Source organism: Maylandia zebra, linkage group LG23, assembly GCF_041146795.1.
Source record: "Maylandia zebra isolate NMK-2024a linkage group LG23, Mzebra_GT3a, whole genome shotgun sequence".
NCBI lineage: Eukaryota > Metazoa > Chordata > Actinopteri > Cichliformes > Cichlidae > Maylandia > Maylandia zebra.
In genome coordinates, this window is record NC_135188.1 from 41,119,648 (window position 1) to 41,143,632 (window position 23,985).

Sequence of the window (23,985 nt, forward strand, 5' to 3'; positions counted from 1 at the left end):
TGATAGGCTGACTGATATATCAGTTGGATGCCATAAAATACAGTCATATGAACAGTTAATTGATTTAATGAACCTGGCAGCAATACGGCATAAACGATCTAATATATATAAACAGTGTAATGAGATAAGATGAGCCCCTCTTGATCGAAAGAGTGGAAATCCAGGTGTTGCAGTGACTGGCCCACGTAGGCGGTTATGCTACACTTAACGGAAAAAAGTAGCTTTAGCTTGCTGATGTTATTACTTTGTTCATAAACAAAAAAAAATGTTGTGATGACTTTTAGGGGAATTTTAAATCTGCGTAACGTTTTCTGTGGAGCTAGTTTCACATTGCTTTATCTAGAACTGCTCGAGTGATATTGAAATTTGCTTGAAAACGTGATGGTATGGCCTGCACTGCCATTGAAAGGCCTTAGAAAGAATAGCTTCAGAGATAGGGGCTGAACTGTAACACAGATTCCCAATTATGGGGTGTACTCAGGGCCAGGTAACTACATAAATTAGATGAATGGCTTTGAAAATATTAGAGCTTGAAAATGGAGGGAAAAGTGTATTTTCATTGTGATATTCAAAAAAATGGCATCCTCTAACAACTTCAGTTTGACTTTTCTAGAAAGATTTAGTGTCTGATACAGCCTAAATGAGGCTGTAATGAATTAGTTTTGCCTTAAATATTTAGATCACGTCAGCCTTTATCAGTGATATGCGCAGCTGTTTTTAACAAAGTTCCTTAAATCTTTTGATTCTCGCTGATGAATACTGATCATCACAGAACTCACAGGTCAAACTAAGGGCTTGATATGCGTGCATTTGTTTCCTGTAGAGAAATGCACTCGTAGCATGGTGATAAATTTTGCTTTGTGCAGGGATAAGTGCGACATCTATCACCATCTACAGATAAAATTGATCCTTTTGGCCTTCAGCCTTTAACCGAGCCACACGGCCTGCTTTCTGTCAAGTTTCGGTTGATGTTGAGTAAATACTGTCCACCATATGGAGAAGAGGTGACAGAAAACAGCAATGTGGAAAGTGAAGGAAGGGAGAGGAGTCCAGTGGACATGTGAATGTCTTTGTTTTTCAAACTGAATTTGTTAGTTTTGTTTTCTGTGCTTTTACACTGCGGACGTTTATAATTCGGAGATCGCTTCTTAAATAAACAGCCCAGTATTTATCAAACTATAGAGATGTTCGCACCTTTTTATTTCCTTACTCTGCCTCCGCTGCTTTTTTGGGCCTATGAGTCATTTCACAATTGCCGTCTTCCTGTTTATGCTGTAGCCGGCCTATAGTGTTTGATCTCGAAGCGGAAGGATTCAATACTGTTCTCTTTGTAGGCACGGATGCTGGGGAGGAAAGTCTCAACAAAATAATCAAGCTGTAAGTTATTCTAGCTGTAGTCTGCACTGCTTCCCTAATGCACACACATACAGGTACAACTAGTCTTCCTCTGCAATGGTATGCACACACCGATGTCTGCTCTGCATCCCATGTGCACAGATGCACATTTCCACAATTCACATTCGACCCATTTTCTGCTTTATGGCCGCCATATTTTGCAGGCTGCTTTTCTTTCTAAGCCGTAATTTCAAAGAGGAAGTCCTGGAAATAACCTGATTTAAATTTGATTTGGCTGCTGCTTCTTTTTGATGATATGACATTTTCAAAAAGAGAAGCATGTGATGAAGTTCATCATGTGCTGATTTCAGAAGTTGGGAGTGTTTAGTCGATTGAGGTTATCAGCGGTTTTGGCAAGTTAATAAATTACATTACCAGGATCAAATACACAAAGACCAGCATTTTAAATAAAATGACCTGATTAGACGTCTAATATAATAATATTTTATTTATATCGATATTGATTAATAGATTGATAGAGCTGTGCATAGAAACACACCTTCTAGCACAGAACAGATGTGATACATATATGCAGTACTCACAGCTTTCCTGTAATTTCTTTAAGTAGTCATAAGAAATAGTTCTGCAGGCTTCTTGAAGGACATTCAAAGCTCTTCTGTGGATGTTCCTGCCTTTTGTTCTGTTCTGTGTCAATATGATCTCACACGGCTTCAATAATGTTGAGGTCTGGACTCTGGGGAGGCCAATCCATGACTGATAGTGTTTCACTGTGTGTTTTTCTATCCAAGTTTGCTTTTACTGCATTGGCACTGAGTTTATGATCACTGTCGTGCTGGAAGATGTATTCCCACAGTAACAGCTGTTACAGGAGCCACCATTCACATATCAGTGAAAAAAACTGAAATGAAAAGTAATCAATATACATTTAGGAAATCTGAAGGCAGCTCACAATGATGGTGATAACTTTGCTGCGGACTTCGTGTAAATTGTAAATGTTAAGGGGTGGAGGTGTAAACTGATGACGAGTGGGTGAAACTGCATGCATGATAAAGTGGTAGAGACAGGAAGTGAGCTATTAAAAATCCTCTGCCTTTTCCTGTGCAACAGCCAACGTGCTCTATCTTCTAAATCTGACATGATGTAAATGTACACGTACGCCCACAGGGCTCCATCCTGACACAGCTTCCTTCATGTATGCCAGCTCTTGAAGGACCTTCGGCCATTATTACACGAACATGTTTTAAAAAAGGCTCCAGCCTTTCATTTATTGATAATCTCATCTCAGACGAGACTGAGATTCATGTTTAATTTAATATTATTGTCAACCTTACAACAACCATCATTTATGTCTATTTTGTGGAACTTTCACCACTCTCTCTATGATTTCTACCTGCTAAAATATTTTAATATTCGGCCTAAAAAACTTGTTTAATTATACGTCTGGCCTGGTGTAGTGGTTGCGTGCGCTAGGAAAGTGAACACATGGCGTCCCCATTCCATTCATATGACATTATGACACTTTTTATGTAACATGAAAATTTTTTACTGGTATAATCACCAACAATCAGATGTGGCACAGCCCTAGTGTGGACTTTAGCCTTTGTAACTTTGCCACCTTTTACATGCACAGAAGACTTTATAATAGTCTAAAGCAGGAATGTTGAACTCATTCAGAAGGTTAACTACATATTTAAAATACCTGACATACCCTAATGTGAGAAATATAATTACAGTTTCAGCAGAAGGTCTGTCTTTCTATGTGATGGCAACAGCATGAACACATAAGTTAGTAAAATGAAAGAAAACTTTCTCCTGTCATTAGAAAACAGTACTCTTAATTCACAAAAGTTGTCCTTCTGTATATTTTAATTTCAGGCCAATTACAAAAAGAACAACATTTCTGCCATTTAATCTATTACTTAATTACTTTAGTGTGGTATGAACGACTATTGTGGAGGTCTTTACCAGTAGGAAAAGCTCTAAAAAATGCAAAATCTATGCCCTCCTTCACATTTTCCAAAGCTAACCAGGGTCAGACTGGAGTCTTTGTCGGGCCGATTTTGGACCTCGAGCCTTATGTTTGACAGCCTTGCTCTAAAGGAAATTAGATAAATGTACAGTCACTTTCTGGCAGAGCAGCACATATTTCACTTTGAAAGAAGATACTGTTTTAAGGCGACTTAGGAGCATGTGTGTGTTCAGTTAATGAGTGTTTTTATCACAAATTTGAATTGATTAAATTTTTTTCTCAGATTTTTTTGTATATAGAAATGAAGAGTAACGTAGCAGTAGTAGTAAAATAAAGCATGTTGAAACCCACTAAATCTGAGACTGTTCAGCGGCAGCAAGGCTGCCTTTACGTGAATTAAACTCCCCAGAGTCAAAATTTTCAGTTTGTGTGTGAGAGTGAAGCAGGGGGTCCCCCTGCTGACCCCAGTGGCATTATGTGTGTCTTTTGTGCCTGTACGATGGTGCGAGAGAAGCGGAAGAAAACGGAGGCTTCCATTTCAAAGCGTGTTTGTTTTATTTGCTTACATTTGTGTACATACTCTGCTCTTGTTTTAAAGGAACCGGGTGCCAAAATCTCAAATTACATTTAAGCTAATTTATGTCTGTTTGGTTACACGAAGAGGCTGAATCAGGAAGACAGACAGACTCCTAAAAGCTGATTAGCATTGGCCAAGAGATCCTTTTTTTACAGTGAATTTAGATCATATTACATACTGCCTGATATTCAAGACAAATATTACTGAAGCTAAATTGTACATTTAGTACAATTAAAAAGTTATAGTATAGTAATTTGATAATGATAATAATAATGATGATAATAATAATAATAATAATAATAATAATAATAATAATAATAATAATAATAGACTTCCATGTTCTCAGCCAGGGGGCGGGCTGGATGCTCCAGAAGCTCCGCCTCCTGGCTGGCACAGACAGAGAGGGTGTGTGTGAGTGTGTGTGTGTGGGGGCTGTGCTGAGCAGTGACAGCTCAGTCAGCGGCTGGAGCAGAATGGACTCCCGTAACTTCCACCGAGATGTTCTCTGACAGAATATGCGGCCGTGCGTGAGCGTGTTTTAACTCTGTGTGTGTGTGTGTGTGTGTTAGAGGCGGGGAGGTGGACACACACACATGCACTCCCTAAACAAACAATGGCATTGAACAGAGTGTCTCAACTCTGCCACGAAATCACCAGGCTATGGCTGCAGCTGAAGATGATGACAGGTAGAGTGTGTGTGTGTGTGTATAAATGTGTGCGATTGTCTGGTTTTGGGCAAAGTTAAGATTGTGGGAATTCTGCAGGTGTGTTTCTCTTTGTATGCATTTAGTTCTTGCTCTGTTGACTCAGTGCAGTTGTTACCTGTGCACTCTGGTATCAGAGGTAAACCTGGTGAGAAAGGAGAGTCCACTGTCCACTTAAGATCTTAGACAACAAAAAACAGACTAATGAGGGTAATAACTGACTGAGTTAGCCAATCAGACTTGATCATCATCTAGTGAAGACTGTAGCAGCACTGAAACTGAGCCAAAGCACGTGCAAGATTGCTGAAAATATGTCTAGAGTAACCTGGTGTAGACCTAAAGTGTAGTAGATCCTATCCTCTGCACACAGAGGATTTCAACATGGTGCTGCTATGGTAAATGGCAACACATTGTCTTAAAAAATGTTGCTGTTTTTCCTGAAAAGGTCATATTGATAAAACTAATGCAGAGATCAGCAGGGAAGTGAACTTTCAGAAAACAAAGAATATTGTACTAAAGGCTGTTGTTGTGGTAGAATAGAAACCTTTTTGACACATAAACCCATCAAAGTTAAGGCTGTGTGAGAGATCACTCATGTCATGAGGAGCTCGGCTGGTGAGGGTAACCCAATTTATGAATGAAGGAGATGAGTGAGCATGGTCTGACATTGATTTTTGTCTCACTGCACAAAGATGCTCTTCCTGCTAAAGGCACTATGGTCCATCAGACGGTTACATAATCAAATCTGAAGTGGACAGTGCATTTTGTCCCGAGGTCCTGTTTGTGCGTTGAAGTGAGGTGTGTGTGTGTGTTTATACAAGGTCTGTTTACCCACAGTTACAGTACTCAGTGGGGCACGCTGACAGCATGTTAATCACTTTCGTCCCATTAACTAACACAGTGCGTTTCCTCTTGTCAGTTGGAAGCAGCGTTGGGACAAAACGCTTTTGAGACTTTGAATGTCAACATCTCCTCCCCCTTATTTCCACCCTCTGTGCGTGTTTGCGCGCACGTCATTTGACTCCATCTCATCTATTTGGCCTTTTTTTTTTTTTTTTTTGTTTGCTCTGTTGTGGAAAAATGGAAAACTAAAAAAAAGCCGCAGAGTTTATATGAATCCATAGAGATTTTTGGTCGAGCCTTTCATGGCCCCTCAGGTGTGTGCAAAGTAGTGTTTGTTTTGTGAGCCTGTTTCGTGTTGCTGTGCAGAGAGTGAGCGTGTTTGATCTGCTAGCAGATGGGCTGAAGTTATCTCACGAGCTTAGCCCGTTCATGCACGGGCAAACACACCACAGAGGTATCAACCTTTCCTTTCTTACTTTTGCCAAGTCGAGATTAGAAATCGGCAAGTCGTGACTGTGTCCCCGCAAGGCCACTGATATACGTGTGTATGTCAGTGCCTTATGATCTGAGAAACAGGAAGCATTAACATCGAGTTAAAATCCAGTGTTTGCGCTGGATTTAGCAGCCGTAGCTGCTTTTTTATAGTTGATTTGTTTGATCCTAGAGTGGCACACACACACGCACAGCTAAATTAATCTTTCATGATCTCAGTGAGCAGGAGTTTGGGTTAATAATAAAATGCAACATATTAAGTGTATTGAATACAAGTGTCACATTTGTCAGGCTAATACAGTTTCAGTCAGCCTTAGGGACCTCTTGCTGTTTAATATTGCTTAGAAGATGCACCCCGAAATCCCAAAAAGTGTGTGTGTGTGCGCGCGCGTGTGTGGTCTCATTTTAATGTGACTTTTTGGTGAATTGACAGGCTTCTGTGTGTCTTTGAATGCAACTTTCTATCTAAGCTTGCAAGCATTAGCTCATAACTTAGCACTCATTTCCATATCATTCAAATATGATCGCTTCTGACTCCAATAAAACGCCACGGTGACGGCCCGAATGCCAGACTTCAGCCTTCAACCGTAAAATAGAAGTCCATTAACAAACTGTTGATGTTCTTGTGGCTATGACCATCTGTTTTATACAGTCTCTGACTTTTTGGTAAACATTTCCCAGTCATGTAAAAAAAACCCTGCAACTTTGCATTTGTTATAGTTATGTTACAAGTGCTAGAAGGTACAGGTAGATAATGCATTTTAATGCGATAACAAAAAAAAAACTGACACAAAGGCTCAGTCTGGATCCTGGACTTCCCGTGCTGTTTTAGTAGAGCCATTACTGCCTGGCAAATGGCCATCTCTTTTACATACTACACTGCAGAGCTTGTAGCCTCTTCTGACACTGCTGAAAAATCCATTCTGTCATACATGTAGTGCAAACTCAAACTGTCCTGGGTCAGGAAGAAGCAGAACTAAATTTCTGCCTCTTCAGCAGGCTCTACTAAGCTTTAAAAAGCATTCTAACTTCCTCTGAAGTATCGCTGACCTTTTAATCGTGACCCACTCGGCTTCAGATCAGATTTCTTTGCTAGCCAATATCACGGCACTGGATTACTCTTCAAAGTTGACTTTCCTCTGCGAATATCAGAGTTGAAGGGCTTTCGTCAAAAGTGGAGCATTAGACACCTATAATCACATGTAAATTATACTAAAGCATTCTGCAGAGTCATACAACCTTGACTACATGGAGAAACTACACCAGAGAGGGAAAAATATCTGGAATCTGTGATGACTTAATGATGCTAAATCCATCTTGAAGTGAATCTGGCCCAGTGTTAGTGACTTTTAAGACTATTCTAAGAAATAAGGCTTACTTCCAGGGCATGATGTCAATATATTTAAAAAAAAAAAAAAAAAAGTGGTGGTGTTAGCTTTTCTCTGCAACTGGAGGGTCCTTTTCAGGCAAGTAAAAACACAGGGCTATTGGATTCCTTCCTTACTGGCTGCCTCCTTCTTTTTCTCTCCTAGTATGTAATTTCCCCCCCTTTTTTTTCTTCCTCCCCACTGTCTTTCACTTCTCATGTTCTTTGTTCTGTGTAGTGTAATGACTGGTAGCTATAGCCAGAGGCAACTAAAAAAGGGCTGCTGTTATATCTGCTGGTTTTGCACTCAGCTTGTGCTATTACTGTATGTTTTCTTTTTTCCTCTCTAGTGGTGGGGAGAGGGGGAGAGGAAGGGAGGAGGACCTGGATTTTAAACCCACAAAATTGCGAGTACATGCTTTGTAGTTTAGTGAGGTGCACCACAGATTTACCGACGGCTCCCAGCCCGTTTGGGAGTTTCTAGATTCTGAAATTCCCACGACGGAGCTCAAGTCTGTAGCCAAGATCAGGTAATGTTTGTCACCTGGTGGGGTTCAGGAGGGTCACATCAATTACTGAGCCACCTAGATGGCTCAATTATTCACAAATTACCTTATGGAATGGCGGGTCTGGTTCATGCTGACGCACTCAGACATTCGAGTCATTTCAAACTGTTGCACTTGCTGCAAAAACAAAGGAAAGACATGGTCTGGTTGTTTTAACAGCGTGTGAGCGTAAATAGACTAAAATTACCTTTAACTAATAGGTGAATTCCTTTTCTTGTACTTGAAGGTGGTGCATGAACCCATTTGAAGCCTCAGCATTTTTTTATTTTGTATTTTTTGGAGCCAGACGTGACCATATGTGGATGAGAAGGTGGTGTGCTAATGTTAGCAGCTGGAACTAGAATACTTCCATGCTTGATTGGAAAGGAGCATCAGTGGGCCACATGGGTGCAGTTCAGTCACACACATGCTAATTAGTGCTAAGTTAACAGACTGATAAAAATAAGTTTCACTTGTCAAAGCTGATGTACATGTCCTTGATGCACCGTGCAAAAGTTGACGCTTTGCACGGTGCTTGGAGCTTCCTATTTTGGGCGCTTGCACTGAACAGCAGAAGCACATTTGCTGAATAAAGAACGATTCTGCACAAACTTGTCTTGACGTCAGCAGGCAATAAAGGGCTGCATTCACTTGTGTAACACAAATCAATATTATTATTGTTTCATTAAAACGCTTAATGCTGCCTGAAAGGGTACGTGTGTGTATTCATTTGCATATTTTTGCGCACTTTGCTTCCGCGCAGAGTGGGAACCATGCCTGAGAGGGATTGTGTGTCCGTGTGTGTGTTGTGATGGCAGCGCAGACTGTAGACAGAGGGACAGTAGTGTGTTGTTTTGCTGAGATGATGATGCCACCATCTATTCAGTAGATTGGGGCTCGCTGCCAGTGACCGAGTAAAGCCTAAAGCTATTGTTCTGGATTTCTAACGCAGTGGACTGGACTCAGAGGACATCGCTTTCGTCTTCTTGGCCTTTTTAAGTTGAAGATTTAATCTTAATCTTTCGCCAAGAAAAAGCTTGTAAAATGTACATTTGGTGATTTAAGGTGGTTTCAAGCGATTGGTTTGGAGAGTAGGTAAAAAATAAATCCAGAAATTGATATATTATGTTTTCACCACCAGTGAAACTATTTTTTCTTTACACTTCTAAATATAAATAACTTGTACACAAATCCAGTCGTAATAACCTTTTACAGCCAAATGAAACAGTTGCAAACCTGAAACATGATATATCGGACCACCTGTGTCTGTAGGGTCTCCTTGACAGGGCGTGGAGGTCCTGGAAAACACACTTGGATAGGCATGTTGTTCAGCATTGGCAAATGTAAATAATAAGTAATAATTCACCTGGACTCTATTCAGTGAAACCTAGGTGCTCCAGCTGACTGAACACTTACAGCTGTAGCTTCAGACATCAAATAAGAACATGTTTTTCGACCTGCTAATCTTTCTTGAGCCCCTGTAGTTGAAGCTTTGGGTGTGGGGATGGGCACCAAATTCACATGCATTCCAGATCACTGTTGGCCCTGTGACCCAGTTGTTTGTGTGTGTGTGTGTGTGTGTGTGTGTGTGTGTGTGTGTGTGTGTGTGTGTGTGTGTGTGTGTGTGTGTGTGTGTGTGTGGTAGAAGCACCACAGCAGTGACAGATGGAGCGTTGGTAAACCCGGACTATAATGCCAGATAATAAAGCTTGGATTCCCTCACATGCACACACACACATACACAGCTGCAGAATGGTTGTGTTGCTTCTCAGCATGTAACTCACACAAATGTGCACACAACTGGCCATCTCTCTGAGCTGGTATTTAACACCAATGCAACAACTTTTAGCCCTGCATGCCACGCCCTCACCGGATTCCCCTACCTAGTGCCTTCGAGTCTACATTCCAAGTCGGTCCTTTTCCATTTGGTGCATACCATAGCAGCAGATGCAGAGCTTAAGGTCTCAGTGACGCGCCTGAGTGCTGGTGGACATGTGTCTCAGTGAAATTCATCCTGTCCGCTTCAGGTTTTCCATCAGTTTGATCCTTTTACAATCTAAATGATTAATTTTGTGTTAAGAATCTAAATCAAGTATCACTGGTCCATGGTTGAGTTCTTTCTCTTGTTGCGACCATAAACACGTAATCTAAAATGTACTAAAAGTTATAAACTGCATACTAGAAGAAGGTTAAAATGGGGTTAACAACATCTATAGATTGCAGCATCAACAACCAATCATTTACCAGTTTATCTGTAATGATGAGGGCAGCACAGAATTGGCGCAGGCTGAGATTTGTGCCCTAACAAAACACAGGCACAACATTAGGGGGAACAAAAGGTTTAAATGTTGCATTTTAAGCGGGACTTATAGCCATCAGTGGACCGTAATAATACTTCTCCATTTGCTTATGTCTTGTTGTGTCTATCTAAGGTTCTCTCTGTGTGTTGTGCACCTCTGTGTCCAACCACATCCTGGCTGTTTTTGTTTGCACGGTCCTCAGCGAGGGTCATGTCTATGCACTTGTGTGTATAGTCACGTGTGTTTGACTGCACTCCAGTCAGCTATCTGGCTTCCTGCGGCTTTGAGCTTTGACCAGCCATCGATGCTGGCAGCCGTCAACAAGCAGAGAACAGCTGGCTGCCGTCTTTGAACCGACAATGTGTGTTTAGTGATGAAAACCTGTAGGAGCATGACTGCAGAACAAAGGAACAGGATGTGTGTGTCCATCTGGGTGATGGTAATACAATGTATTGGCGACAACAGTCTGGCTTTTATAGGACTTAATTGGGCTGCTGCCTTTCATTCTCCTCAGAGTTGGGGTGACATGTTAATCCTGAGAATCATTTCTCATATGACAGACAAATAAACGTTTATCTTAATATGACATTGCGAACTTCCCCACACAGTAAATACAGTAAGCATAAAAGGAAGCTAAAGTTCAAACTCATGTGACAGTCTTCTTACTCGCATGTACTCTCTTCCTTTTTTAAAATATACTCCAATATATTTAGACTTTGCTGCCAACTGTGTCTGCTTTTTTTGCTTTTGATTTGCACATCTGCAATAACCGCAATAACTCTGTAGCAACAGCAACATTAATTCTTATAACAACAACAGTTTTACGGTTTTCATTGTGAGGTAAATGCTCTACAATAATACAGAGAACTCCAACAATCATCACCTACGGGCATGCATGTAGTGACTGGGCGAAGAAACCAAAACCCCTTTTGGTTGGGGCTCAATAACCTCAGTTTTATCTGAATTTAGGAGCAGGAGTTCAGGGGTCATGTAGGTCTTTGTCTTTAAGGCAGTCCTGCAGTTTAATTAATCGTTGCGTGTCATCTGGCTTCGTTGAAAGATAAAATTGGGTGTCATCTGCATAGCACTGAAAATGCATGATGCCTTGTAATAATATTGCCTAAGCGAAGCATGTATAATGCAGATAGAACTTGTCCCAGGACAGAAACCTGTGGAACTGACAGAGCTGCCATCAAGGAGAACAAAACTATATGAACAAATGTAAAAGAAAGTTAATAGCTGTGATTTGAAAACATAAGCTGCGGCATGTGCAGCAGGTCAGTGCTGAAGCCGCAACTTTGCAGAATGTTTGACGTTTGAATAATATTCACGTCAGTGTTCTCCTCCCAACACTGGGCTGTTTACAACCTTTCAGATCACGAGACTCCACATCATCTGTAGTGTGATGGTGATGAGAACATGCTCAACATCGCATAATGTTGGATGCTGTGTGTTTTATGGTTTTAAACTGTGGCGCTCCTCCTGACCCTCTGCCACAGAGAGATCACATCCACGGTATCGGCTAGCACCAGGCCAACACATTAAATATGTAGGCATGTGTAAAGAAACCCTGTCCTCCATATCATCTTATTGAGACGAGAGCACCTCTACAGTTTTTGTTTTTTCCCCCAACTGCTTCCTTTTCCCTCTTTTCACCCCTTTAAATCCAGGTCTTTTCCTCCCTCATATATACAACCAAGAATACAGTTGGAGACATTTAGGAGTGTGAAATGATCCGATTTAGTAGACCGCAGCTGCAGCTGCATATTAATCCTGAAATGATGCGTTCATGCAGCACATATGTCTTCATCCGAGTTGTACTTAACATTAACTTAAAAGTTATTTTAACTGCTGAATAGAGCCCTTTAGAAATACAATACACTTGATAAAAGTTAATAATGGTGTAATATTTTCCTAATGCATAAGATTGCTGGGATACATATTATTTGTCCTTCAGATAAGCCCCTGAGAAAAGGATGAATGAATTTGGGAAGGGGTGTCAGAGGCCTGGGGGGAAGGGTATAAGGAGGGGGTGGGGCATTCTTTCGAGGCCCCCCATAATCACTATTTGTGTTTGGCTGCCTTGTCCCACTTCCAGTGTGTGTGTGTTGTTTGGTGGGTAAAAGGGTTTCGCTCGCAGCCTCGCCACTATAGTTTGATTTCATTCATTCCACTGAGGACAAAGCGAGCCGTTTGAGAGTTTCAGCAGCAGTGAAAAGCTGCCCGACGCCTGAATGTCTGATATATCTGCACCATTCACCCATATAGTTCACAAACCATGAGCACTGTGCAGGTTATTTCAGCTAAATGAAATTGTTCTCTACAAATGTTCTTACATTTTCATAAAAATATGATGTTCAATTGGGGGAGGAAAGAAATGTCTTACAAAGTAGATTTTTGCATGCAGCAGGAAACTATTTCAAGCATTTAAAAATGCATCTTCTTAGTTGGACGATCACTTACTGATGCTTTCACAGCTACTTTACTGACTTGTATTTAACACTAACAGCTGCAAGTACTCATCCTAAGGCATGGCTAATGTAGGAAATGACCGACTAAAGGAGCTTTAACTCCATCTGGTTGAAATGGCAAATCCATCCATGAACTGGACACACTGTGACATGAAGTATTGCAAATCGCATGATCGCATCGCTTGAGATTTAGTCTGAGAGTTGGTTTTATTTTGAAATAAAACCAACTCTCTTGCTGTAAGGTCAAAGATGCGGACACTTGCACGCTTAAAGTATATTCAGAGTCAGAGAGCGCTGCACATGTCTTGCTGTTAGTCAGAGCTTGGGCCTTAGCCAGAGCTTACTGCCTGACACATTGAACTGACAGCTGGCCCAGTGATCCCACAACACTCAAACACACACTCTGACATATGACAACACACTTGCTCACACACAGTCTGCCTCCTATACTGTATATCATATACAAATAAAACATTTCCTTTTGGATCCCCACCTCATTATCTCCTTTGTCCTTCCAGAAAACAAATTGTTCTTCATTCAGCACTCATTGCTTTGCTCAAAGGCACCATGAACTCAGATTTTAAAGCACGCCCCCTTCCTCTTTGTCTCTGCTGTAGTAGAAGCTAATTACATACAGTTTCTGGGGGTTTTTTGTGTTAAATTACAGAGTGGTTGATTTTTGCTGGAAGCTCTGTGGTCGGTTTGAGTCTAATAAGTGGACCTGGATTAGTGCCAAGTCAACCATCTCTCTTTTTCCACTCTTAGACCGTTTACTTTTATCTTCCTCTGTCCTTTTTTTAAGCCATTTCTTCTTCTGTCTTGACCCAGTCACTGCTCCGATTCTCCTCTTGTTTGGTTGTTTTTTCTGCAATAATCACTGCTTTTTTTTTTTTTGGATAATCTCCTAAAATCTGTAAAGCTTTACCTCTGACTTTACCAAAGTGTGAGTGAGTTATTGCTGTACACCCCCAGGACACCATGTTCCTTCCTGACCAGAGCTACTTACAGTATACTTTGTTTTACTTCTTTAATAATTTTTAAAGCAAGTTCCAAGAGCATCTCAAACATCCTGTGAACAGCTGCTCATACTGTAACATATGTTGACTTCACAAAAAACATGAGACGTACAATCTGTAGTATGAGTCACTGTCTAGCCAATCGTACGCTGACACAATGTATGTAGCATTACTGAAGCTTTAAGCTCTTAATCCCAGGGGGTTGCTGCATCATATGGAGCTGCTGCATAGACCGACGGTGCCACAGATTAAAGAAGGAAATGACCAACAAACATCAGCATGCGCACAGTTTTTACAGGTAGTCTGAGGATATTTGTGACGAAGAATGCCAATTATGTGATCACCTGCAGTGCTTTAGTCTGGTATGAGTGGATTGCTTTGTTCTCCAGTGTGGTCATTCTGTCTTATTTTCCCACAGACTAAAGATTTCATGCTGTTACAGACTGTTTTTAGTTGTTTGGCTCAAGTGACTCACAAGTCCTGGTTTATGACCGCCTGATAACATCGCCGATGGCCTCAGCTGCACTTTGTGTTTACCGTAAAATGACGCATTCACACTTTGGTAATTAACAATAGACTCGCTGAACATATCGTTGTGCGTTAACATCTTTAATAACTACAGGATTAGATTTAGAGATTTAAAGAGGGAGCAAGTAAGGCACATCTCAGAGAAATAAAGTCTAAGAAGAGAGAGTGTTAGTTTGTATAACTCTGCGTCCAGTTCACATGTCTGACACATGTCTGATTGGCTGACAGTGTTACAGTTAGATTAGCTAGCCCTTAATAGCTTTTTGGACTGTCTATTGACAGTTCTAATGTGATATCAGATGCACATTGCTTAAGAGTTGTGTGCCATATTGGATGTGATAGAACCACTGGTTGCCTTGGGAGGCTGGCGAGTGGTTCCTGCAGTTTGCCGGCTCTTGCTGGGTGAAATCAGTTGCAGAGAAGGTGCTTAACCAAAAACCTTCTAGTAATTGCTTTGATAGCTAGCACATTGTTGTGGCTAGCTATCAAACTACGGTGGCCCGTAGTTTGTCAGTTTTTTTGTTTTTCATGTTTCATGCTGCAAACAACTTGCTAACTACTAGATAAGTAGTAGTAAAAGTTGAAGTTGTGCTTCCAGTGTTTCGAAAGGGCAGCTTTTACCATCAGGGAGGGCAGCAGGCCAGTGTTTGTAGACAAGCCTGTCACTTCCATTTACACTATGACCACAGCAGCATGCTAGCAACCACAGCGATTACAAGGAGGTTTTTGCCATTTGGTTTGGAAATGCACATTTTTCCCTACTGACTCATGACAATTAGGCAGTCACCGACTGGTCTCCAGGTTTGTGTGACGAGCATTATTCACATTATCCTACATTGCCATCATAATTATCACATGTCCAAAATGTTAATGCCGCATGTTTAGCAGTCACATGTGTCAAAAACCTCCAAAAATGGGCATTGCACATATGAAAGTGCCTTAAAGCTCCATTCATTCTAATACCCAGCCGGGGGTTTCTGAAGCAAACTACTGTATATAGAAGTCTATGAGAGCATGACCTCACTTCTCACTAGTGGTCTGCTACACTGCAAATTTTGGTGTAACCAAGTAAATGCAGTGCTAGTATCGCTGTTCCCAATACAGATGTCGATACTTTTAACCTATAAAGGCTGCTTAGTCAAAATATTTTGCTATGAATTATGAATGAAAAATATGCTCACTATGTCATGGTCATGGTAAATTATGGTCACCTTTGGTGTTAAATAGAAAATAAAACAGAGTGTGTTGTTGTCTATGGTTAGCTTGTGATTGTGAATTGGAGACATCCACACTGTTAACCTCACGGTGGCCTATTTCCATCTTTTATATGCAGTTTGTTATCAGAGAGAAAAGTGGAGCTTTTAAACCTCATCCATCAGGACACTTTCACCACAAAGCTTATCCTAGATGAGATTAAAACAGTGACTCTTCTAAAGATCCTATAATCAGTCTGGTGTTGCAATTTTTGGGTCGATGGTCCCTTTATAAAAATGTGAACAGTTTGTTTGGGTTGCACTTGGATGGTAATTAATGCATCTCACTGCCAGTCCACACCATACTGCTAGTAAACCTTGCCACACTTTGCTCACACCAGCCGCGGTGCCAGCATTTGTCTGCACACACTCAGAGACACACACACACACGTAGCGATGCTCCATCATACACACTTAGATGACATTATAAATTCTCAGTTTTCATTCACAGATGCACACATGATCGGACACAGTTAACAATCCAATCCCTGTTTTTGGCATACATGGCTCACACATGGCAGCCAAATCAGAGGGGGGAGAGTGCTTTTTCTCTATCTCTCTGTCTCTACATGTCTCAAAGGGCTAAATGAGATTACTGTAATCCAGCCTGACCACAGGACAGAGGAAATCCAAATGGTGTTTACTTCATCTCCAGTCTACATTACTTTTACCCTTTTTTACTCTTTCTCCTTTTTGGATTTTCTCATTTTACTCCCTCCTTTTTTCATGTGCCCTGCCCTCTTTATTTCGCCCTACTTCCCATGCTCCTCCCCTTTTACACCTTCCACATATTTATATATAAACACACTTTAAAAAAAAAAAAAGTTCAGCTGTTGGTTATATTGGCAAAAGAGTTGACAGTGGATTTTGGTTTGGAGACTTTGTTTTCTAACATACTGTTTTCTGTTTCTTTGTTTAGATGACATCGTGCAAAAGGATGATACTCCTATGTATGCAGCACAAATCGGCTCTGAACTCCAGAAACAGTTTGCCATCCTGCCAGGTTGGTTTGATATTATACACATGCACAAAGTGGCAGTTAATTATTTCAAGACATACATAACTTTCTCCTCCTTTTGATATGTAAAGAACATGCGAGTAAACCCGGCTCTTTGAATCAGCTTATCCATGTCAGTGACTTAGTATTGAAACTCATGATGAACGAGTGACCCCAGAGAGATCTCAGTGTCTTTCCAAATGTGCAGCATGGATTAGATTAAACTGGACAATTGAGTTGCTAACAAACACATTCATGTGTGTGAACAGGGGAATTTATGTCGGGGCAGAGCTAATGGGGGTTATAAACATAGCGCAATTGGCCTAACTCTTTAGAATCTAATTATATCTTTGTGTCTGTGTAGCTCAGTGAAACGCAGTCCTCTCTCTACTTGCGCTCTTCTATGTAACAAAACTGTTGGTGCAATTAAAAAAAAAATATAAATGTCTCTGGCAGCAAAAACACTTCCAGGACGTGAAGGCGGATATGTCCAGCAGAGTCCAAAAATAGTTCCGCTCATACTTAAATGACAGCCAAAGCGACACTTTGTGAAAGGCTTTTAACCTTTTGATAATTTATTTGCTTCTGTTTGTGTAGTTACCAATATTTTAACTCATAAAATAAAAAAATAAAAGTTTAAATAATTTTGATTTCATTGAAGCGTAATACCTTAAGGGTTTTGCTTTGCGCTGCAGATATATTTGGACCTTTCTGTGTCTGCAAAGCTATAAACTATATGTGGGACCAATTTACTATCCTTCACACTCTGGGAAAATGTTGATGCAGCACTAACAAAATTATTGTGACCGTGTGCAATGAACTATATTATTGTCTTTGAAATTGGGACAACAATTGGGCTTCGAAGATGGGAACAAGGTCTGTGTCTACTTGCAGTCAGTTTCCATGTTGAAAGGAACTTTGTTCCATCAAGACGATGCTATCTGATGGAGTCAGGTAGAATGGGGTCTGTGGCAATATGGCATTAACTATGATTGATTTGCAGAAATTGCAAGTCTGTGGCTACAGAAATTCGGAAATTCTTCCACAAATAGTGACATAGTTCCTGCAAAATAGTTGTTGTTGGGTGGCTGTAGCTCAGGTGGTAGAGCAGGTCATCTACTGATCGGAAGGTTGGTGGTTCGATTCCCGGCTTCCCCTAGGCTGCATGCCAAATATCCTTGGGCAAGATACTAACCCGAAATTGCTCTCCGATGCATTCATCAGAGTATGAATGTGTGTGAATGTCAGTTGTGTGAATGGGTGAATGCACAAGTTGTGTAAAGCGCTTTGAGTGCTCAGAAGAGTGGAAAAGCGCTACATAAGAACCAGTCCATTTACCATTTAACTATAAAATGACTCAGGCGCTCTGCAACCTTGCTCTTATACCAGAATACAACCAGCTGAGTTGAGTCCTCTGTTGCAAAGACACGTGACACTAGCAGTATGTTGACTTTTTTTTGTTTATAAATTAGATGACAGTTATGTGCAAACCTTGATCTGTCTGTCTGAGAGTGATTGCAGTGTTTCTAAATCAGACTGCAATTGCTTGGCGACAAGTTGCCTTGTGTAATCAAGCTCAACTTTGTAAACAGTTGTGTGCAACTCAAAGTAAAGAAATTCAATGCAATTTTGTCTTGTTATTGTTTTTCCCTGATTGCAAAAAGGTTGTCGTCATATTTTTACTCTAGTATGGAGGTGGTTTTCAGGTGTTTACTTAAAACAAAAACAAAAACAAACAAAGCAGGCATGGCAGGAAAGAACTGCTAAGAGAAGGAAAAAAAAAGGGGGGGGGGTGAACAAAATTAGAGAGAGAGCGAGAGAGAGAGAGAGAGAGAGAGAGAGAGAGAGAGAGAGACACACACACACGTATGCATCACATGGTACCTGCCCCAAACAAAGGAAAAACAAAAAATCCCAACATGACCAAAAAAACTCATTTGAGACAACATGATGGAGTAGTGTACAAATCCACATGAAAATGCAGTGAAACTCTAGGGGCAGATTCAACCAGAATAAAGAAAAAGAGTTCTGATCCCAGCTGGTCCTGGACCCCTCTGTGGGACCCCAATGTGGGAAAAACTTGTCAGTTACTGATGATAGGTTGGCCCAGATAGAAGCCATGCAGGCAATCATAACCAACCACTCACACAAAATGCACACAAAGCAACATGAAACAAACATGTCAGCACAGAAACCTACTCTTAGAGCTCTGTATTGGGTTACCATGACGATACTGCCTGACCAGTGACGGCATGTGAATAATTCATCGCCCCAATGTTCTGCTTTGAAACTTGACCTGCCAACCACATTTTATAAATGTGATTTTTGCTCCGTCTCTCCTCAGCCAGAGGCGTGGTAAACAATCACATTAAGGCTCCTCTTAATGCCTTTCTTTCATTCTGAATTAGATCCAAAATGAATTTGCATGACTTTCCAATTATGGAAACAGGACTGTATGTAATTTATGATTTTTACCCTGCTGCACTTTATCAAGCAAGAAGTGGGTTTATTTGTGTCTGAGTGTATTTATATAAAGGAGGAAAAGTAGGGCACAAATGAACCATTACAACATAACTTTCAAGTTTTCAATCCAGCTGTCATCAAATCAATTAAAAGCATTGACAACACCAGGTGGACACCGTGCCTGACATTTCTGTGATTCCTGTCTGTCTCCAGGGGGGCGAGGGATGAATGGAAGCCCCGTCATCGTCTTCCCAGAATTCCCAACTTTCAGCGAGCTAGAAGAGGAGGAGCTCCAAAATGTCCTCAGCTACCTCACGAGTGTCCCCAGGTGAGTGTCTCTCACCCCTCCTCTCACACATGTGCTGTGCTAACAGAGCTTGAGGTGTAATACCAGGCGGAGCCAACAGATGCCAGCACAACACCAAAGGCCTGACTCGAGGAGAAGTGACACAAAAGACACAAAGGTTTAGAGAAGAATGGAAGACTAAAGAATAAGTCACTGATAACTGGCAAATCAAAAATTGAAACTGTACTCTTTGATGTGGATATACGAACAGAATTTTTGTTACAATGTTAAAACATTGCTCATATGAATTCATATAGTAGAACTTAGGCCTGATGAAAGGTTTTGTATTTATAGTTTTTGTATATTTCTGCAGTGGAGGTTTGTTTTCCTAACTAGAATATTTTTTTTATTTATCTGTTCTCATTACTCCTCTGTCCTCCTTCTTTATGCTCCCTCTGCCCCTCCATCCTCTCACCTCCCCTCCCTTCCTTTCACCTTTCCTTTAGTGCTGAGCGCAGCACTCTCATCAAGCACAGACATGCTCTCACACACATAATTAAAGGAGAAAGGAAGATGCAGCTGTATATCTATCTGTGTGTGTGTGTGTGTGTGTGCGCATATGTTTGTGTGTGTGTCATGGCGGCCATTCAGTGGATCATCACCTTTCATATAACAGACACACACTCATACCCCTCCCTCTCTGCCCACCAGCTATTTTGCACCCTGCTGCCAATCGGCTGAGCTCCCGGGTATCCGATTGGCTCTGAGCGGCAGAGCTCGGCTTTAATTGGCTGAGGGTGGGACGCGGGTGGTGGAGGAGCAGAGAGAGAGGCAAAAGGAGGAGGGAGATGCTCTGTGAGGATGTGAACGGTCACCTCGCTCCATCCGCGAGCTGCAAGAAGATGATTGTGGATGCACCGACTGGACATTGACATCAGCCGAATAGGAGAGAACTGAGGAAGACTGGACTATATTTGGATGATGACATTGGATTATTGAGGATTTTTGTTAGATTTCTTTTTCTTTGGGCTCTGGAATATCAAAGATTTTCTTCGCCCGGCTTTTTCATTTATGTGGATTGAATCTATTTAGCAGTAGCGATGGACTGAGGATTTGCCGCTTGCGGCGTCCACCGGGTAGTGTAACGCATTGCTTTTCTTAACATCTCTGTGTGTGATAATGAAAATTGGCTAATAATGACATCCAGATGGACCGACTCAGCAGTATTTGTATGGTTGGCCTCACAGTCGGGGTGTGTGTGTGTATGTGTGTGTGTGTGTATGTGTGTGTCAGGCTTAAATATTCATCCTTCCTGCTTGTGTGTTTAGGTGTCAGGATACACGTCAGCTTATCCAGCGGGGGACCTTTGCAGGAAAAAGCCATGTACACACACAAACTAGCTTAATGAGGCTGCTACATATGGCACTGCCTGTGGAATGAATGGCAAGATTTTTCACATGCACACATGCTAATGCAGAGCCAAGGTTGCCATGGTAATCACAAGGGTCGCTCTCTAATCGCCACTGAAGGCAAATGATGAAGAGGCAGTAGGTAGCAAGGTTTGAACAAGGGATACTTGACTTCCTTTGACCAGGGGCCACTTGTGGAAAATGACCTGAGGCTAGTGGGGAGTAAAAATAAAAATTTATACCCTTTTTTTTCCAACTAAGTGAAGGACTGACAAAAGGCCCATTCAGCAGCTGCAACTGCATCTTAACTGTAAATTTGACATTTTAAAAAGGTTATATAGCACTAAACAAAGAAACTGCAACCTCTTCAGTTTTTTTTCCTTAGGATAATACAAAAGCTTTGATTAGCTATGTCTACAGTGACCTACAGTGGGCCTGATTTGTCTGCAAGTTTCCTAAACCTCCTAGATAATAGACATAACCTATGCCATAATCTGTCAGCCAACAGTGAAACTGCCTAACGTATTCTTAATGCAAGCTGATTTGGAATTATTTTTTATAAAATAACTCAATTATTGCTTTAGCTGGAGCTCAAGGGCCCTCTCAATAATGTACAAGCCACCGCTGTGGAGGGCAAATTCTAGTTAAGGCCCCTTTTTGGGGATATTCTGGTACCAAATTCAGTAGTTTGCCTTGTTATCGAGGCCTTGACTTAAACATACACACCCTCTTTTTCTTTCCTGCACACACAGGAAAAGCAAAGGTGTTTTTCTGTGGGGATTAACAGTGTGTGTATGTGTGTGTTTCTCTCCTGTAGTGTGGAAGCATCAGGAGTGGGTTTCATCCTGGTCATCGACAGACGGCTGGACCGATGGGCTGCTGTCAGGGCCACCCTGCTCCGCATCGCAGTAAGAACCTACTTGTTTGGTTATTTATTTCATTTTTGTGTGTGTGTTTCTCTGTGTGTGCGTGTCGGAGGAAGATGGGAGAAACTGTCCTAGGACTTTACCGAACCAATTTGTCTGCGTGCATCATTTGCTGACAAAATCCCTCTGATGACTCCAAATAGCTGTTTTGGAGTGTGTGCATTACTCTGCATGTGCTAATGCTTGTTTTAGTCCAGATCTGTGGGTGTAGTTGCTGGTGTCAGCTGTCCGTGTGTATAATTTTCAGCTTAGCAGCATTTAGAATAATAGATGTTTTGGAGTTTTTAGTATTTGTGAAATTGCGCATGCAGTAAGTGGTTGTTTTACCTCATTAACTTCATATGCACTGGGAGCTTGGACATTTTCCTTTTTCTGCATGTTGAAATGTGGCAGGATGAGGTTAAAAATAGCTTATTATGTTAGAGTGGGTGGTGGAATCTCTGAAAGTGCACTCATAGCCTTTGTGTACGCTGAGACTTACTCAAAAAGCAGAAATAGAAGGTCCACGCAGTGCTGGCCATGAGTCTCATTCTGTAATTGTTTTTTAACCATCAGTGTATGCTCCATTAGCCTACTAGCCTACTTACTTCTTGGTAACTTTCACAACTCTATAAGATGATAAACTGAAGAGAGAGTGTGACATTAAAGAGGAAGGCAAGAGAGGGGGGACTAGTAGTATAAGAGAGGGGTTATATATCTTATTATTATAATAATACTTAATATGCATGTAAATTAGGCAGACTTGGTAATAATAATCAATAGTCATGAAACTGAAGTGTCCATACTTATTGTCATTTCTGACAATTAAAATTAAATGCCATTTATACCATTATATTATAAACTATTTGTATTAAATTCAAATGAAACTCAATTCAATTCAATTTTATTTTTTCAGCATCAAATTATAACAAGTCACCTCAAGGCGCTTTAAATAGTAAGGAAAAGGCCCTACAATAATACAGAGAAAAGCCCAACAATCAGAGGATCCACTTTGAGCAAGCGAGTGGCGACAGTGGGAAGGAAAAACTCCCTTTTAACGGGAAGGAATCTCCAGCAGAGCCAGGGAGCAGGGAGGGAGGCCGGCCAAAATAAGTAAATAAATCGCTCCTCGGTAAAATCTAGCATGTTGTGCCTGATTTTATCCTCCCATCTTTTTGTCCTATCTACTGAGCTGAGGTCTGTGAGGTGACACGCCACAGCACTAAAAATCTTAGATTTTAAGACATTTGAAGATGCCAAGGTGGGAATTTAAGTATGTGTCTTTTTGCAGATCGACTGGTAGCAGTCAGCAAGATGTTGGCCAATAGCGGTGTTCTCTATTTGGCTTTTCTTTGAGAGAGAGCTATTGCTTGGGCACTGACTTTAATTTTTCGTACTATACCGTGTTTCACTTTGGTTTTCCCTTACTTAAATTTTTTTGTAAGCTGTCATCTGTAATCAGTACTCTATCTGTGAATCGTAATAACGTCGGCCAAAACAAGGATAAAGCTTCGCCAACCCCTTCACATCTGTTGTCAGGATGCTCTTCCTGTATTGTACCTTTTACCATGTCCAATGTATGCAAATTTATGCTAATGTATGCTAATTGGGCACTGGTTATCATTAACGGTTTTTCCATGGTATCTCTTGAAAACTATCCCCACTGTGGAAATAAGTCATTATGAGGCTGCTGGCTTTGGTAACTGAACGCAAAGTCAAGTTAACCTACACACAGAAAATATCCAGTGCTAATAATGGTAATAATGAACCATTATTCCAGTCCATTGGCTCGTTCAGTGTCCTGAAACAGGATGTTGATGAGCTGTAGAATTCCATGAACCAACAATCAATCTGCTTTATCAGGTGTAAAGCTACTTCAAGGTGCAAGCAAAACCACAGAGATGTTTTTTGAAGGAAAAGTGTGAATGTAATCATTGAGTATGGACTAAGCGCTGAAATCATATTATCTAAAAATAATAGTTTAATGTTTTTATCAGTAACGTCTTACTGGCAAGATATTAACATTTTAAAAATATCCAGAAGACTGGCACCTGCTCTAGGAGAGCTGGGCAGAGCCGTTGAAGGCCTTAACCCATCAGCAGGACTGATATCTGCTCTTTTATGTGAGGAGGAACAGAATGAGCGCTGCCAGAGCTATAAAATTATCTCCAGCAGGACTCTGACCAAACAGTTAGAAACAGAATTCATGAGGGCGGCCTGAGGACCTGAGATCCTTTAGTGGGCCCTGTGCTCAGTGCCCAGCACCACATAGTGCCGTAGAATACCACAACTGACAGGTCCACACTGGCACCCTGTGCTTTTCATAGGTGAGAGCAGGTCCACCCTGTCCACTTGTGACAGACATGAAAGGGTCTGGAGAAGCCATGGAGAAAACCTGTAACATCGTTCATTATGTCTTTGAATTCAGCTCTTCTAACACATTAAACAGTCCATGCGGGTGTAGATATTCAGCATGTGTTTTTTCCCATTGAGATCTGATGTATT

General features: G+C 41.1%; 1 protein-coding gene across 8 annotated transcripts in view; it reads left to right on the forward strand.

Moving 5' to 3' along the window:
* The window catches only part of mcf2la (mcf.2 cell line derived transforming sequence-like a), a 53,741-nt gene that overhangs the window by 12,543 nt on the left and 17,213 nt on the right, over positions 1 to 23,985 (forward strand). For 6 of the 8 annotated variants that reach the window (XM_004573598.6, XM_004573599.3, XM_076879839.1 and 3 more), the window contains 3 exons: positions 16,340 to 16,423; positions 19,094 to 19,208; positions 21,393 to 21,483. In XM_004573598.6, coding sequence (XP_004573655.2) covers positions 16,340 to 16,423; positions 19,094 to 19,208; positions 21,393 to 21,483 — 290 coding nt within the window. Of the gene's footprint in view, positions 1 to 4,356; positions 4,589 to 16,339; positions 16,424 to 19,093; positions 19,209 to 20,004; positions 20,303 to 21,392; positions 21,484 to 23,985 lie in introns of those variants that run through there. The other 2 variants (XM_004573596.4, XM_076879845.1) reach the window with 2 other exon arrangements.